Source organism: Ranitomeya variabilis, chromosome 2 (assembly GCF_051348905.1).
Source record: "Ranitomeya variabilis isolate aRanVar5 chromosome 2, aRanVar5.hap1, whole genome shotgun sequence".
In the NCBI taxonomy this organism is placed as follows: Eukaryota; Metazoa; Chordata; class Amphibia; order Anura; family Dendrobatidae; genus Ranitomeya; species Ranitomeya variabilis.
The window spans coordinates 895,951,316-895,966,143 of NC_135233.1; the positions used below are offsets into that span (position 1 = coordinate 895,951,316).

At 39.9% G+C, this 14,828-nt stretch overlaps 1 protein-coding gene across 2 annotated transcripts in view; it reads right to left on the minus strand.

The window, feature by feature from the left end:
- KCNMB2 (potassium calcium-activated channel subfamily M regulatory beta subunit 2) overlaps window positions 1–14,828 on the minus strand; it is a 999,199-nt gene that overhangs the window by 179,014 nt on the left and 805,357 nt on the right. For both annotated transcript variants that reach the window (XM_077290498.1, XM_077290499.1), the window contains one exon: window positions 3,347–3,466. In XM_077290498.1, coding sequence (XP_077146613.1) covers window positions 3,347–3,466 — 120 coding nt within the window. The remainder of the gene's footprint in view (window positions 1–3,346; window positions 3,467–14,828) is intronic.

The window sequence follows — 14,828 nt, forward strand, 5'->3', positions numbered from 1 at the left end:
AACCCCAAAATTTAATAGAACAGTTATGCTTGGTATCAATAGCAAATAGTGCATCGCTTGGATGCTCTGGCCAACACAGCCAGTTTTATGCTAGACAGTTTTGATAAATTAGACATGGCAAGAAGAAAAATTGTCCTAGCTGGCCGAAGCAACCAACTACAGTGCAGCTTTGGTTTTTCAAGATCACTATAAAAGATGAAACTTCTGAAAGCTGTGCTATAATTGTTATGGACAACTAAGGCAATTTTCCTAAGTCTTCCCTTATCAGCTTGATGCCGCTGCAGAGACCCTGATTCCATGTCTATTTTTTATACATTTTTGTAGCATTGAGTTTTAATAAATCTAGTAAATGGCAATTTTTATTAAACCTTGGGATGAGTGCCGGATACATGTTTTCTACATTCTTTGGTTGCTTGCTGCAGTTTTGATAAAATCACTGCTTTATCTGCTGCAGATCTACCAGTTATCTGAATGCTGAGCTCTGTATAACCCACCCCCACCACTGAATGGCAGCCTGATGACTACACTGTGCATAGGCAAACTAGATGAGTCTAATGGCCATGTCAGTAGTCTGTGGATACCGGACAGGACCCTTGTGAACCGCTTCCTACCTGATGGAATCTCTGGTGCCTCTTCTGATTTGTACGCCCAGCCCAAAACCATTGATGTGGCATGACAAATGCATTATGATGTTCTAGCAAGGTTGCCAACTGTTCAGAAATTCCTGGACAGTCAGTGAAAATGGGCACTTTTTCCTCTGTCATTAAAATTTTTGGATGTGTACATGATTATTTTTTTTTTTTTGAGTAGGAGAAACGTCAGATTATTATGACCATAATTATCATCATTTTACACATGACAGTGAATGCAACCAAAGTCTTTATATCAGAAATATGGGCTGTATGCACCTATCGCTTAAAATCTTAATGATTTAATATTGTTTTCAAATGTGTCCATAAAAAATGTTGGCTGTCCATAATGTTTTCATACGCTATTCAAAAAAAATAACAAATCAATTTGGCATCGCTATGTGATAGGCCTACTAATGAGAAGATAGCATGGCAGCAGGTAGCAGGCAATTCATAGGCTTCCGTCCAGCAGCCATAAACTACTGATGTGGCCACTGGCCCAGGGTCCAGTTCATCTCTACAAGTTAATATATACTGTATTTTAATAAACATCACATATTCCAGTTATATGGAAACAAAATGAGGTTTTTTTTAAGTGCAACAGACAAGTACAAGAATGTTATTACAGAACAATCTATATATATAATTGTCTAAGGGGTACTTCCGTCTGTTTGTCTGTCTGTAATGGAAATCTCGCGTCGCTGATTGGTCGTGGCCCGCCGGCCTCGACCAATCAGCGATGGGCACAGTCCGGGCCGCGAATTCTCCCTTAACTACTCCCCTCCAGTCAATACCCCCTCCCTACTCCCCAGTCAGTGCCCCCATAGTGGTTTAGCAGTCCGTTAAATGGACTGCGTTACACCGTGGCATAACGCGGTGTAACGCAGTCTGTTAATGCTACTATTAACCCTGTGTGACCAACTATGCAGCATCAATAGTAAAAAGATCTAATGCTAAAAATAATAAAGAAAATAAAAAATCATTATATTCTCACCTTCCGGCGCCTTTCCCGCTCCTCGCGACGCTCCATCCCAAGAATGCAATGACCGGAGTTGACTTAGCGGTCTCGCGAGACAGCTACATCATCATGTGTTATTGCTGCAATGCATTCTTGGGACCGGAGCGTCGCAAGGATCATCGCTAAATGCCTGGGCCGCCGGAAGGTGAGTATATAACTATTCTTTATTTTAATTCTTTTTTAACAGAGATATTGTGCCCACATTGCTATATACTACGTGGGCTGTGTTATATACTACGTGGGCTGTGTTATATACTGCATGGGCTGTGTTATATACTACGTGGCTGTGCAATATGCTATGTGGCTGTGTTATATACTGCATGGGCTGTGTCATATACTGCGTGGCCTGTGTTATATACTACGTATCTGTGCTATATACTACATGGGCTGTGCTATTACTATTTGGGCTGTGTTATATACTGCGTGGCTGTGCTATGTACTGCATGGGCTGTGCTATATACTACTATACATATTCTAGAATACCCGATGAGTTAGAATCAGGCCACCATCTAGTATTTTATAAGAATACTTTGTTGTTTAAAATAAATGCAATTTACTTAAAGGGTATATCAGGGACTTTAAAAAAGGTATGTAGTTGGTAGTGGCGCAGTGGTTAGCACTGCAGCCTAGCAGCGCTGGAGTCCTGGGTTCTAATCCCACCCAGGACAACATCTGCAAAGAGTTTGTATGGTCTCTCCGTGTTTGTGTGGGTTTCCTCTGGGTACTCTGGTTTCCTCCCACATTTCAAAGACATACTGATAGGGAATTTAGATTGTGAGCCCTATCGGGGACAGCGTTGATAATGTGTGCAAACTGTAAAGTGCTGCGGAATATGTTAGCGCTATATAAAAATAAAGATTATTATTATTATTATAAGATTATTAATAGAGGCAACTACCTGCATGTTGTACCCAGTGACAGTCATTGACTGCTCCTGCCAGAGATTCAGCTACTCCCTGTCAACAGAGCAGCAGTTTCTCTTCCTGATGACCAGGCAGGACTACTGGTGTCATGCTGATGACAGCTGTCTCTCCGCTGACTAACTGGGGGAAGTGGCTGTCAATCAGCACAACACCAGTATTGCAGCCCCGTCAACCGGAAGAGAAACTGCTACTCTGTTGACAGGGAGCAGCTGAATCTCTTGCAGGAGAGGTCAATGATCAGCTCCAGGTACAACAGGCAGGAAGCTACCTCTGTTAACAATAACATGTCTTTTTATTTTAAGTTCCAGATATCCCCTTTAATATTAATGCTAATGGAATATTGTCTCACTAATTTATGAAATGATGCTATATTGGAATGAGATAGCAATGACTGTGCAGTCATCCCACTACTAGCCCCTCATGAGACATAATGGCACAGTGTTTTCCTAGTGCTGTAGTCACTTCATTCTAGTGATCTCAATGAATCAAACTACTTCGACCCCACCAATCTAATTTGATATGCATTTAATATTTTAACGGATCCAACCCACTTAATCAGTTATTATGAAAGCACAATCATAATCACAAGATAGACGCACACTATAACATTACACAAATTTGCTATTTTGATAATAATGTACACATTTCCCATAAATAAGTGGAACATAATCAGAAGTACGAGCCATTCTAGAACAGTTCTATCCAGTATTATTTTTTTTTAAATAATAATAATCACAAGTGTCTGACGACAGTATATGAAGTTACATGAGTCTTACCTTCTTTCATCTGGTCTGTATGATGAGGAGGACCGGCCACTGGTCCAAATAAACATCTTAGAGTGTTGTCCAACTTTGCCTTTCCTGACAGTGGTGGACTTGGTGGAATGATGCAGAGACCTGAGAGAAGGATACTTTGAGTCACTCATTTGAAAAACCTGATGAAAATCAGTGCCCATCACCTAAACGCTTTTTAGGGCAACTTTTATCTTACTAGTCAACCATCCAAAGATTTTCACCGACAGGCTGATTGTGTAAACTCATACATAAAATAATAGAATGTCTCCTCTCGCTCTGCACTTTTTATTGACAGCACTATCTCAGACTTTGATTCTCACATGTCCACTTCTAGCAGAGTGAGATAAGGCACCATTAATTCCTGCCGTGGTAGATTTTGCTGTGGAAAATAAGAAGACAACGGTGACCTAGTAGCTGTAAAGTAATAATCCTCTAGGCGTTTAATAAATTGTAGTTTTGGATGCTACAGTTTTGTGCTTTATTTAATCCACCCATGTTTCTTCTAATTCTTTTCTTTTTCTGAGCAGAGATGTATCCAACATCATTATATAATTCCATGCTACTTTGATGCGGTACCAAACCTGTAGTTAAATATCACCTCTGGTTTACGTACAGTAACTCTCCCCCCCGTCACTGCTTCGGAGAATCTTAGCAACCTGTCCAGGTGCTCCTGTTCCATGATGTCTAATGTCCAGTGATGCAAGCAGGATCCGTTCCAAGGTTTGCTTCCTTTTTTTGCTTTCATGGTTTTAACCTCTTCATTGCCAGCTCATTTGCTACAAGAATAAGCTGCGTCATTTCTATATAAATCATACATTCTGTCTTTATTGCATCTGACTTCTCTGACTCATTTTTAAGTCAGAATTGCTTAAAATTGCTTAAAGCAGCAACACTTATTTTGCTTTCCCTTTTTCAAGTGTATCAGACTTACTTAAAGTGGTGTTTGACCTTTAAAGCTACTTTAATATATCAGGCAATGACATTATGAGCAATCTTCAATATATACCCATTAACCAAATTGCTTCATCTTGTGAAGGGAGTGATTCAGCAGTTTATTAGGGAATCGTTAGAAATGCAATTTCCTAGTATACGAGAATAGACTCATCAAAAGATTTCCTGTGAAACGTTAGTCTAGATAAAGTCTCCCCATTAAGGCTCTTCTAGACGGCCGTATTATCGGTCCAAGTGTGATCCGTAAAAACATTGGATCGCACTCGGATCAATATTAGTCTAATATTATGGGGCCGCCCTATGTCCAAACTTTTCCTTGCACAGAGGATGTCCAAGGAAAAAAATCGTTGCATGCCTGAGTTTGATCTAATATTTGGATCGTACACGGCAGTGCAAGTCTATGGGTGCGTGGAAATCATTGAACTGCATTCGAATGATGTCTGAGTGCAGACAGATTTCTGGGCACTGACAAAATGAAGAAGATGGAGAAATGTTATTCTTCATCTTCTCCTCACAGTGTGCTCTGAGAATCCTGATCACAATATGCTCACACTCTGATTCAACTGCGATCAGCGTTTGATCAGAGTGTAATTTGCATTATAGGCCCAATTCTCTCAGATAAGAGAATATACGGCTGTCTGCAGGAGCCCTAACTAATAGTCTGTAGTCCACTTTAGGTTTGTGGTCCACAAAACGCTGCTGTTGTGCACAGACCGTCATAGGTGGTACAATGTAGAGATGCCAGCACTAGGACTTCTGACACTTAAATTAGGAAAAAGGCAAGATGAATATTAATTACTGCTAAATAGCTTTGTAGCCACAAGGTGGGTATTATTATTGTGTGGAGAACACAAGTCAAGATATTAAAAATGAGAATTTAGGACTGTATGGGAGCTTTATCAAGTAGAGAGGAAATGGAATATTACCCTGTGGGGCACAAACAGTATTATTACACAAAAGGAGACAGAAAGTAAAAAACAGTTACTGTGAGGGACAATATTACTTTTAGGCATAAAAGGGATGTTATAACTTTGGGAGGCACAATAAGGGCACCATCACCTTGTGGAGACCCAAACAAGATCATTGCTTTGGTACATAATGGGATTTTGTACAGACGGGGCACCATAAGGGGAGTATCAATACTGTGATGAAGTACAAAGCAGGGAATTTAACTTGTAGATGGCATAATTAATGATTTATTAATGTGTGACCACACTATTATCTTGTAATGTACTTGTAATGTATAAAAAGGGGCACTAGCACTGTGTAGACACAAATGGGGCACTGTTACTGTGTAGATGGCATAATGAAGGATTTATTACTGTGCGAGCACACTATTATTTTGTAAGGTATAAAAAGGGGCAGTAGCACTGTGTAGGCACATATGGGGCACTGTTACTGTGTAGGTGGCATAATGAAGGATTTATTACTGTATGACCACACTATTTTGTGAGGCAAAGAAACGGTCACACTATGTAGGCACAAAAAAGGCACTATTACCGTGTATGTGGCACTAATAATGGGCCAGGAAGCAGTAGAATGAGGCGTTTATGAGCTGGGAGAAGTAATGGCTTGAAGAAGTAATTTAATAGCTTAGCTATAGAAAAAGTAATTGCTACAACCAGAGAACCACTGTCAGACAGCCACTATTTTATTGGATTCTTTTGAGTTCTTAGAAGCAGTTATAATAAAATGAAATAAACACAATAAACACAATAAATAAGCTCAAGTCTGACTCTGGCTACCCAGTGGCTTCAGCACTAAAGAACCAAAGACCGAGGCATAGTACCAAGGAGCTGTGGCTTCTGCAGAGGTGGCCTAAGGAGTCAGGTGAGTATAATATGCTTTCTTTTTCATTTTTTTTATCTCCTTCCTTCCTCTCTGTTTATTATAATTTGGGGTCTGGAGAGATCGCAGAGCATAATGAACCTTTTTTCACTTTCAATTCGCACTGATCGGAAAACGAATCTATCGACCAAAACAGAATCTGTCTGAAATTAATTTAATGAGATTCATTCATCTCTAGTAACTGTATTATGTAAAGGTGTATTATAATATGTAAATCTTTCATGCACAGATCATAAATAGGCCCCTTACCATTTAGTATCCAAGCAATGCTCAAGGGCATTTACGGAAATGTCAGGAGAACTGACAGATCATCTTAAAATGCAGAAATGTAAATGAGGCACACAATTCATAGCAACAAAACCAAGCAATTAGTCAAATGATAAGATAATATGCAATGTAGAATACACATAATCAAGTAATAATGGCTACTGTTGTCAGCTTAAGCCTTAAATGAATGACTATCCGGATTTCTATCCATCTAATGCTTAAGGATCATGGATGTGCTGCATCTCCATGGATACGTATAACTGAATCATTGCGCATAATGAAACGCTAGGAAAGTTGATGATTCAAGGCTGTGTTAAGGTGCCTCAAAATCTACTGTACATTTGCAAAATTTTGGCACTTATTGCACTATTTGATACCTCGTTATCACGTATAATGTAACATATGATAAATGTCTCTTTGACATGGATTTCCTATGAGTCTAGACACAGAATACATGTGTAGTCTGCACTATACAGTTCCCTAATCTCATCTGTATGCTGCATACATTGCACAAACTGATTTCAGATATTGCGATGACGCCATGCAGGATGTCTTTCATATATTGCCTGGATTTAAGGAACCTGCTGAGAAGCGCTGTAGCACCATGCATGTAACTATATGAGATATAAAGTCATTGTAAAAAAAAATCATCACTTTAAGCATAGGGATCAATGATACATTTCCGTGTCTTGCAGAATACTAATTTTTTTCTATGACTGTCATGCGTAAAACAAGCAAGTTTGAAAAGAAACGACTGTGAAATGGCTATGTATCTAAATGTAAATTTTCATTTTGCCTCTATCTTGCGGAGGTTCTTATGCTAAATCAGCTTTGTGTCTTTTTTTCTTCTCATTGGAATGCATTCTAGAAAATCATATAAAAGAGCATCTGTCATAGGGACACAAGCTCACTTAATGAAGAATGTGCTTCTGTGGCTCCCGATGCTTCAGCTCCTGCTGCGCGCTTCTGCGTATGGCCAGATCAAGACCTTTCTAACTACAGTTACAATGCGCACTCAGGCATCATTGTAAAGGTACGATTTTTTTACACTTAGAACAGGAGCGTGCATGCTAAATCAGTGCACTATAGTGCTGATTTTATTTATATAATATAACCCTAAACAAATATTCAATTTGGGCAGTAGCAACAAGAGTACCAACAACACAGTGGTGCAAGCTTCACTCAGAAAATGGGCTTTATATAAATTCCTTGTGATGTTTCAATAACAAGGATAAAACATCAAATGGTTGGTATCGCAGAATGCTACAACATCTTCCCCCCACCCTAAAAAATCAATAAACGAAAAAATGCTGAAAATCTCTTGAATGTCTTTAAGGGACTTTTTCCTGGGACTGAGGCCCTGTTAGGGCTCGTGCAGATGACCGTGTTCTCCACATCTGGGAAAGTCAGTCAGAGTTTCATCAGAATGAGATCCAATTTTCTCAGATATGGAGAATTTAAAGCAAAAATTTGGTCAAAGTGCAGTCCAATTCAGTCTGCCTGTGAAAATCTGTGCTCGGATGTCATCCAAGTGTGGTCCGATGTGTTCCACGAACCCATAGACATGAATGGACAAGTACCATCCGATTATCAGAAGTCCAGGGAAAAAAATAAACTTGTGCACAACCCCATAGAATAACATGGGGTGAGTGCTATTTCAGCAGCCATTAATCATTTACAGGACCCTTTACAGTTTCCTATGCTACAGAATTACAATGTAAAAATCAGATATTACAGAGCTGTGCAAATTAATTGGGCAGTAGGTAGAATGAGGCACTAGGTGAGTATAACTGTGTTTGCTATTTTTAAATAAAAAAGTAAAAGTGTGTTTTGTTTTATTTCTAATAAAGGACTTTATACTTACTATAGGATTAGTAATAAATAGGTGTCTTATAGATGCCTTTCCATTACTAAGCTGTGGGCTTGGTGTCATCTGACAATAGAAAGGTGACATCAACCTCACAAATATGAATCCCACTTGCCACCGCTACAGGGTAAGTGGTAAGAGCCTGGCCTTTTCTGGGCAGCTGAGGGCTGCTATTTTTAGGCTGGGGGCAATATCCATGGCCCCTTGCCAGCCTGAGAATACCAGCCCCCAGCTGTCTGCTTTAGCAAGGCTGGTTGTCAAAAATGGGGGGACCTCAAGCTGTTTTTTTAAATTATTTATTTAAATAATTAAAACAATCAGAGTGGGGATCCTTCTATTCTTGATAACGAGCCTTACTGAAGCTGACAGCTGAGGGTTGCAACCTACAGCTGTGAATTTTGCCTGGCTGGTTATCAAAAATACAGGGGAACCCATGCAGTTTAAAAAAAAAATTATTTACAGTGAAGGCTCCGGCTGATGAATACTCCCATTAGCCGCTCCTCCTCTCACTGTTATTAACCGCAGCAAGGGTTGGCTGATAGGAGCAGTAGTCCCATTAGCTGACATCTGTGTACGGAGGTAAAATTTATACCTCCGATTACAGCTGAGGGCTCATGCTGTCTTTTAATAACGTGGGAACCATGGCTGTCTCACCAGCGGTGATGATTTTACCGCTGATTATAAGCAATGTTTGCAATTGCAAACACTAGATGTTTGGGCCCCATATTCAAGTCAATGGGGTCTGGGTTTGGGTCTGGGTACTGTTCTGGTACCTGAACCCAAACTTTTTTTAGCAATTCTGCTGAACCTGCCAGACTCGAACATCCAGGTGTCTTCCCATCTCTACTTGGGTGGGCTGAACCATGACCGTACAGACAGATGCAAATAAATCTAAAAAAAGATATTGTAGTAAACATATTTGTCCTTTGATAACAGGATATAATGTCTGTACATGGTGGGTCTGTGTTTGCACACTTCCATCTGGTAACCACACATTAGTAAAGATTCTCTCTTGTCCTGAACAGAGCTGTCATAGCAACAACACAGGAGAACAGGCAAGTGCAAACAAGTATCATTTACTTAACTGCAAAAACCCATGAAGCAGTTTACATGTGAGTTGTGCAGTTTAGTTTCGCTTGGAAGCACATGAAATCTGCTAATTGTTTTTCCTGACCAGCCAATATCATTAATTTACATTTTATATAAAGTACATTTCTGTAATTATTATTATTATTATTATTATTATTATGTATTTCTTAGTGATGTATTTGTTTTCTCACTTTTTTTATGAAAAAAACCAAATCGCTAGTAACAGCAATTTTATATTCTAAATTAGTAAAGGGATCCTGTGAGGCTGCAAGCGCAGTCCTATCTGTGGAGATTGAGATGCTGAGCAGAATTATATATACTGTATAGGTTTATTGGATAAGGTTAAGAAAAGGTTGTAATTTATGAATTGAAATCCCTGTTGTGTGTATACATAAGAGTCCAGTGGGCGGTCCTACTTAGTGATTGACAGTTATCTGCATGGAAAGTCATACAGGTAACTATCAATCACTGACTAGGACTGTCCGTAGTGATTTTTCCATGCACCACACCACTCGATCTGTGTCAGTTTGGAACTGCTTCTCACCAAGTTGAAAACAAATGCAATATAATAAATGTATCCAAAGTTTCGATAAAGTTGTTCCAATTGTTTATTATCAAGTGCACATAAAGAATAAAAATGGCAATGTATCGGCCCACAAAACGCCTTCCAGAAGCCAGTTACAAAATAACAACTAGCACAAAGAAACAAGCAGTATAAAGAGCTAATTATATCTAAGAGACATTGTGCCACATCTTACAAATCTCCTTGCTGGTTCATCCCATGCTGTCATGGAGACAAAGCATTAAAATCACCATAAAATACATACAAGCATATCATGATTCTGGGGAAGTGAGCGCAACCTCGGCTCAGGGTACAACAGATCATATAATACTCAATGATTAACAGTTATAACGGATTAAATAAGTATTGAGCACGTCACCAATATTCTAAGTAAATATATTTCTAAAGGTGCTATTGACATGAAATTATCACCAGATATCAGTAACAACCCATTCAATCCTTCAATCCATACAGGCAAAGAAATCAAACTATAGATGTAATAGATATACTGTAGTTAGTTATGTGTAGAAATGAGAAAAGATGCAGGGAAAAAGTATTAAACTCATGAAAAATAGGGATGTAAAAAGCCATGGAAGGTCATGACACCTGCTGAAATCTATCAGTGATTAGCAAGTAATTCTGCCATTTAGTGAAAAATAATATTAGCCGGTTCAACTGCTGGCCTATAAAAAAAGTCTCATTACCAAGGTGCCACACAAGAAACATCTCATGATGGGTAAAACCAGTGAGCTGTTTCAAGACCTTTGCAACCTTATTGCTGAAAAACATACTGATGGCATTGGTTACAAAAAAAAATCTAAAATACTAAAGGCTCCAGTGAGCACTGTTGGGGTTATAATCAAGATGAGGAAAGAACATAATTTCACCATAAATCGTCCATGACCAGATGTTCCCTTCAAGAGTTCAGACAGAGGAGTGAAAGAAATTATCAGAAGAGTTGTCCAAGAGCCAAGCACCACTTGTGTAGAGCTACAGAAAGACCTGGAATCAGCAGGTACAATTGTTTCAAAGAAAACTATAAGTAATGCATTCAACCCTCATGGCCTGTATCCATGCTCACCACGTAAGACTCCAATACTGAATAAAAAGCATGTTCAAGCGCATTTGTAGTTTGTTCAACAACATTTAGACTAGTGTGTGAAATACTGGAAGAATAGAGTTTGGTCAGAAGAAACCAAAAATGAACTGTTTGAATCACATAATATACACCATGTTTGAAGGCCAAAAGGCACTGCTTATCACCCCAAAATCACCATACCAAAAGTGAAGTTTGGAGGTAGGAGCTTCATATGATTGAAGGAAGGATAGGGGTATGTGCACAGGTTGCAGATTTGCCTGTGGAATTTTCTGCGCAGATTCTGCATTTCTTGGCAGAAACGCAGGTAAAAATTTGCCCGGATTTGATGCTTTTTTGATGCGTATTTTCATGCAATTTTTTTATGTGGATATTTAAGCTAAATAAAGATTTATTATTTAACAAAAAAAAAATTGTGATGTCATTTCTTGTCCAACCTCTTCATTTACATACTCCATTGAAGAATAATGTTTACACACACAGATAGATAGATCTATAGATAGATAGACCTATAGATAGATCTATCTATAATTATATCTCTCTATAGATCTGTCTATAGATAGATAGATCTATAGATACATAGATACATAGATCTATATATAGTTCTATCTATAATCATATCTATCTATAGATCTATCTATCTATTATCTATCAATCTATAGATAGATCTATCTACAAATAGATCTATCTATAGATATATCTGTCTGTCTATCTATCTATCTATTGTCAGAAAAGGCTATGCAGACAGCTGCGGGCTGATATTCATAGCCTAGGAAGGGACCATGGATATTGCCCTTCTCCAGACTACAAACACCAGCACACAGCAACCCCAGAAATGTCGCATCTGTAAGATGTGCCAATTCTGGAACTTAGCCTCTCTCTTCCCACTGCCCTGTAGTGGTGTCATATGAGGGAATAGTTGGGGGGTTGATGCCACCTTTGAATTGTAAGGTGACATCAAGCCAGCTTAGTAATGGAGAGGCGTTAATAAGATACCTATACATTACTAATCCTACAGTTGTGAAAGGGATAAATAAACACACAGTCAGAAAAAATTATTTTAATTAAATAAAACAGAACACAGTTTTGCCATCTTTATTGTTCTGCCAATCCATGCAACGCCTTTGATCTCCTGCAAAAAAAGAAAAAATAGTAAACCAACAAAATACTTCCTGGTTCGACGCAGTCCATTTAATGAGTGTCCCACAATGATCTCCCCTATAGGGATAGAGATGTGACAGCTCTATAGGCCTCCAGTGACACACTGACAAGAGACAATGGCTCCTGCAGTGTTATCACTGAGGGTTCAATGGCCTCTCACTTTACGGCACTGCTGCGTGAGAATTTTCCCACACAGCGGTGCCACAAGTGACAGTATGAACTCTGCACACACAACGATGGAGGGATACAGTGCGGCAGGTTACCTGCCTTCATTGTATCACTGGAGCCCCTGGAGAGCGGTCGCATCTGCCGATGTGACAGCTCTCCATTGGAGATTGTCATGGGACACTTGTTATTAAATGGATTACACCAGAACAGGGAGTATACTGTAGGTTTTTATGTTATTTTTTTACAGGTGATCGAGGGCTTCGGGAACTAGGTGATTGGTGAGTAAGTACTGTATGTTGTATGTACTGTATGTACTGTATGTCTATATGTGTATGTGTTTTTTTACACTTGAACACAGTAGCCGGATGATGGAACTACTACTGTCCCATCATTCGGCTAGCTGTCACTGTAGCAGGCATAGCCAGATGGGACTAGCAGTCCTATCGGACGATGCCAGCCTACATACAGACCCGCACACACACAGCCCCGCACACACCCACGCACACCCATACACACACAGACACACAAACATCCGCACACAGACATGCACATCTTCTCCACACACACACAGTCTCCGCCCACACACATAGTCTCCACCAACACTCCACCCACACACTCTTCCCCCTCCTGATCTGCAGTGTTTATCACAGGCACATCTGCAGCAAATCCGCAGATCTTTTTTAAGCCTGCAGTTTTGCTACGGATTGGCCTGACACAATGGAAGTAAATGGGTGCAGAAATGCTGCAGATCCGCAAAAAGAATTGACATGCTGCAGAAAAAAACGCTGCAAATCCACGCGTTTTTTTCCACAGCATGTGCACAACAATTCTCAATTTCACATTGACTAACATTGCTTGTGCACTACACTGTGGATTTGATGCAATTTCGCGCGTCCAAAAACGCAGTGGATCCACATCAAAATCTACAACCTGTGCACATAGCCTAAATGGTCAAATTTACCAAGACATTCTGAATAAAATCTGCTGCCATCTACCAGGATGATACAAGGGAGGACATTTCAGCGAGACAACGATCCCAAACATACAGAAAGAAAATAAAGGTGCTAGAATGGTTCAGCCAATCACCTGACCTGAATAAAATAAAAAATTTATGGACGGAACTAAGGCTCAAATTTTATAGAAGGAGGCCACAGAACCTTTAGGATTTGAAGAGTGTTTGTGTGGAAAAATGGGCCAAAATCACACCTGATGTCATGACTCAGGTGACCTGGGCCCAGGGGCTCCTTCCCTGTCCCTAATACTAGGGGGCGTCCTAGATCACCCTGCTCCCTGGGATACTTCAGATGATGAAGATGCCGGGGCATTCGCCCTTGCCTTATCTCCTGACTAGTGATGAGCGAGTGTACTCGTTGCTTGGGTTTTCCCTAGCACGCTCGGGTGACCTCTGAGTATTTATGACTGCTCGGAGATTTAGTTTTCATTATGGCAGCTGAATGATTTACAGCTGCTAGCCTGCTTGATTACATGTGGGGATTCCCTAGCAACCAGTCAAGCCCCACATGTACTCAGCCTGGCTAGTAGCTGTAAATCATTCAGCTGCCGTGATGAAAACTAAATCTACGAGCAGTCATAAATATTCGGAGGTCACCCGAGCAACGAGTACACTCGCTCATCACTACTCCTGAGTTAACCCTCCGTCTGTTCTCTTCCCCCACCCTGGGAAGAGGGGGCGCTACTGTGCACCATAGTACACCAACCCGACAAACATGGCAACACAAACAAAGGTTAACAGAAAACTCCAGGCATACAAAATATTCACTCACATATACAGAGGAATGCACCAGGGTGTGAAGGTAGGGTAATAAACCAAAACAGGGAAGGATAAGGAAATACAACCCATACAATCCAAGCGACAGTCATTAATAACTTCTTCAACTCTCCTTCTCATACAAACTCCTCTTACTCCGTTAGCCATGCAGCAATAAAGCTAGCTCTGACAAGGACTAGTGTCAGAGCTCAGATTATAAAGGGAAATAGAGTGGCTAACCGAGCACAGGGCTTTCCAACATGGCCTATTTACCCCTGTTCTGCCAGAAGGAATAAACACTTTGACTCATAGCTCTCTTACATTGATCCTGTGTGTGGCCACTGTCAGTGCCTGTATTATGAATGACAGCAGGAGAGTCTCAGTATAGCACATACTAAGTAAAGTGCAAGGAATGTTAAGAAGGATACATTATGTAGGCAGCTACTGAATTTATCTTTCTTGAGACTGTATAAGAGTCTCACGATGGTGCTTTGTAGTTGGAGCAGGAGGGCACTGAGGGTTGTAATGAGAGCTTTGTGGAATAAATACAGCTCTGCTCTGTCTCTTGCACAATGTAAATTTCCTAAAATTCATCCCAAAATAAATTCACATTGAGCTAATTTTCTAATTTTTAGTTATTTACCAACATTTAGCTATTTATTTAAAATTGTACCATATGTGATACTA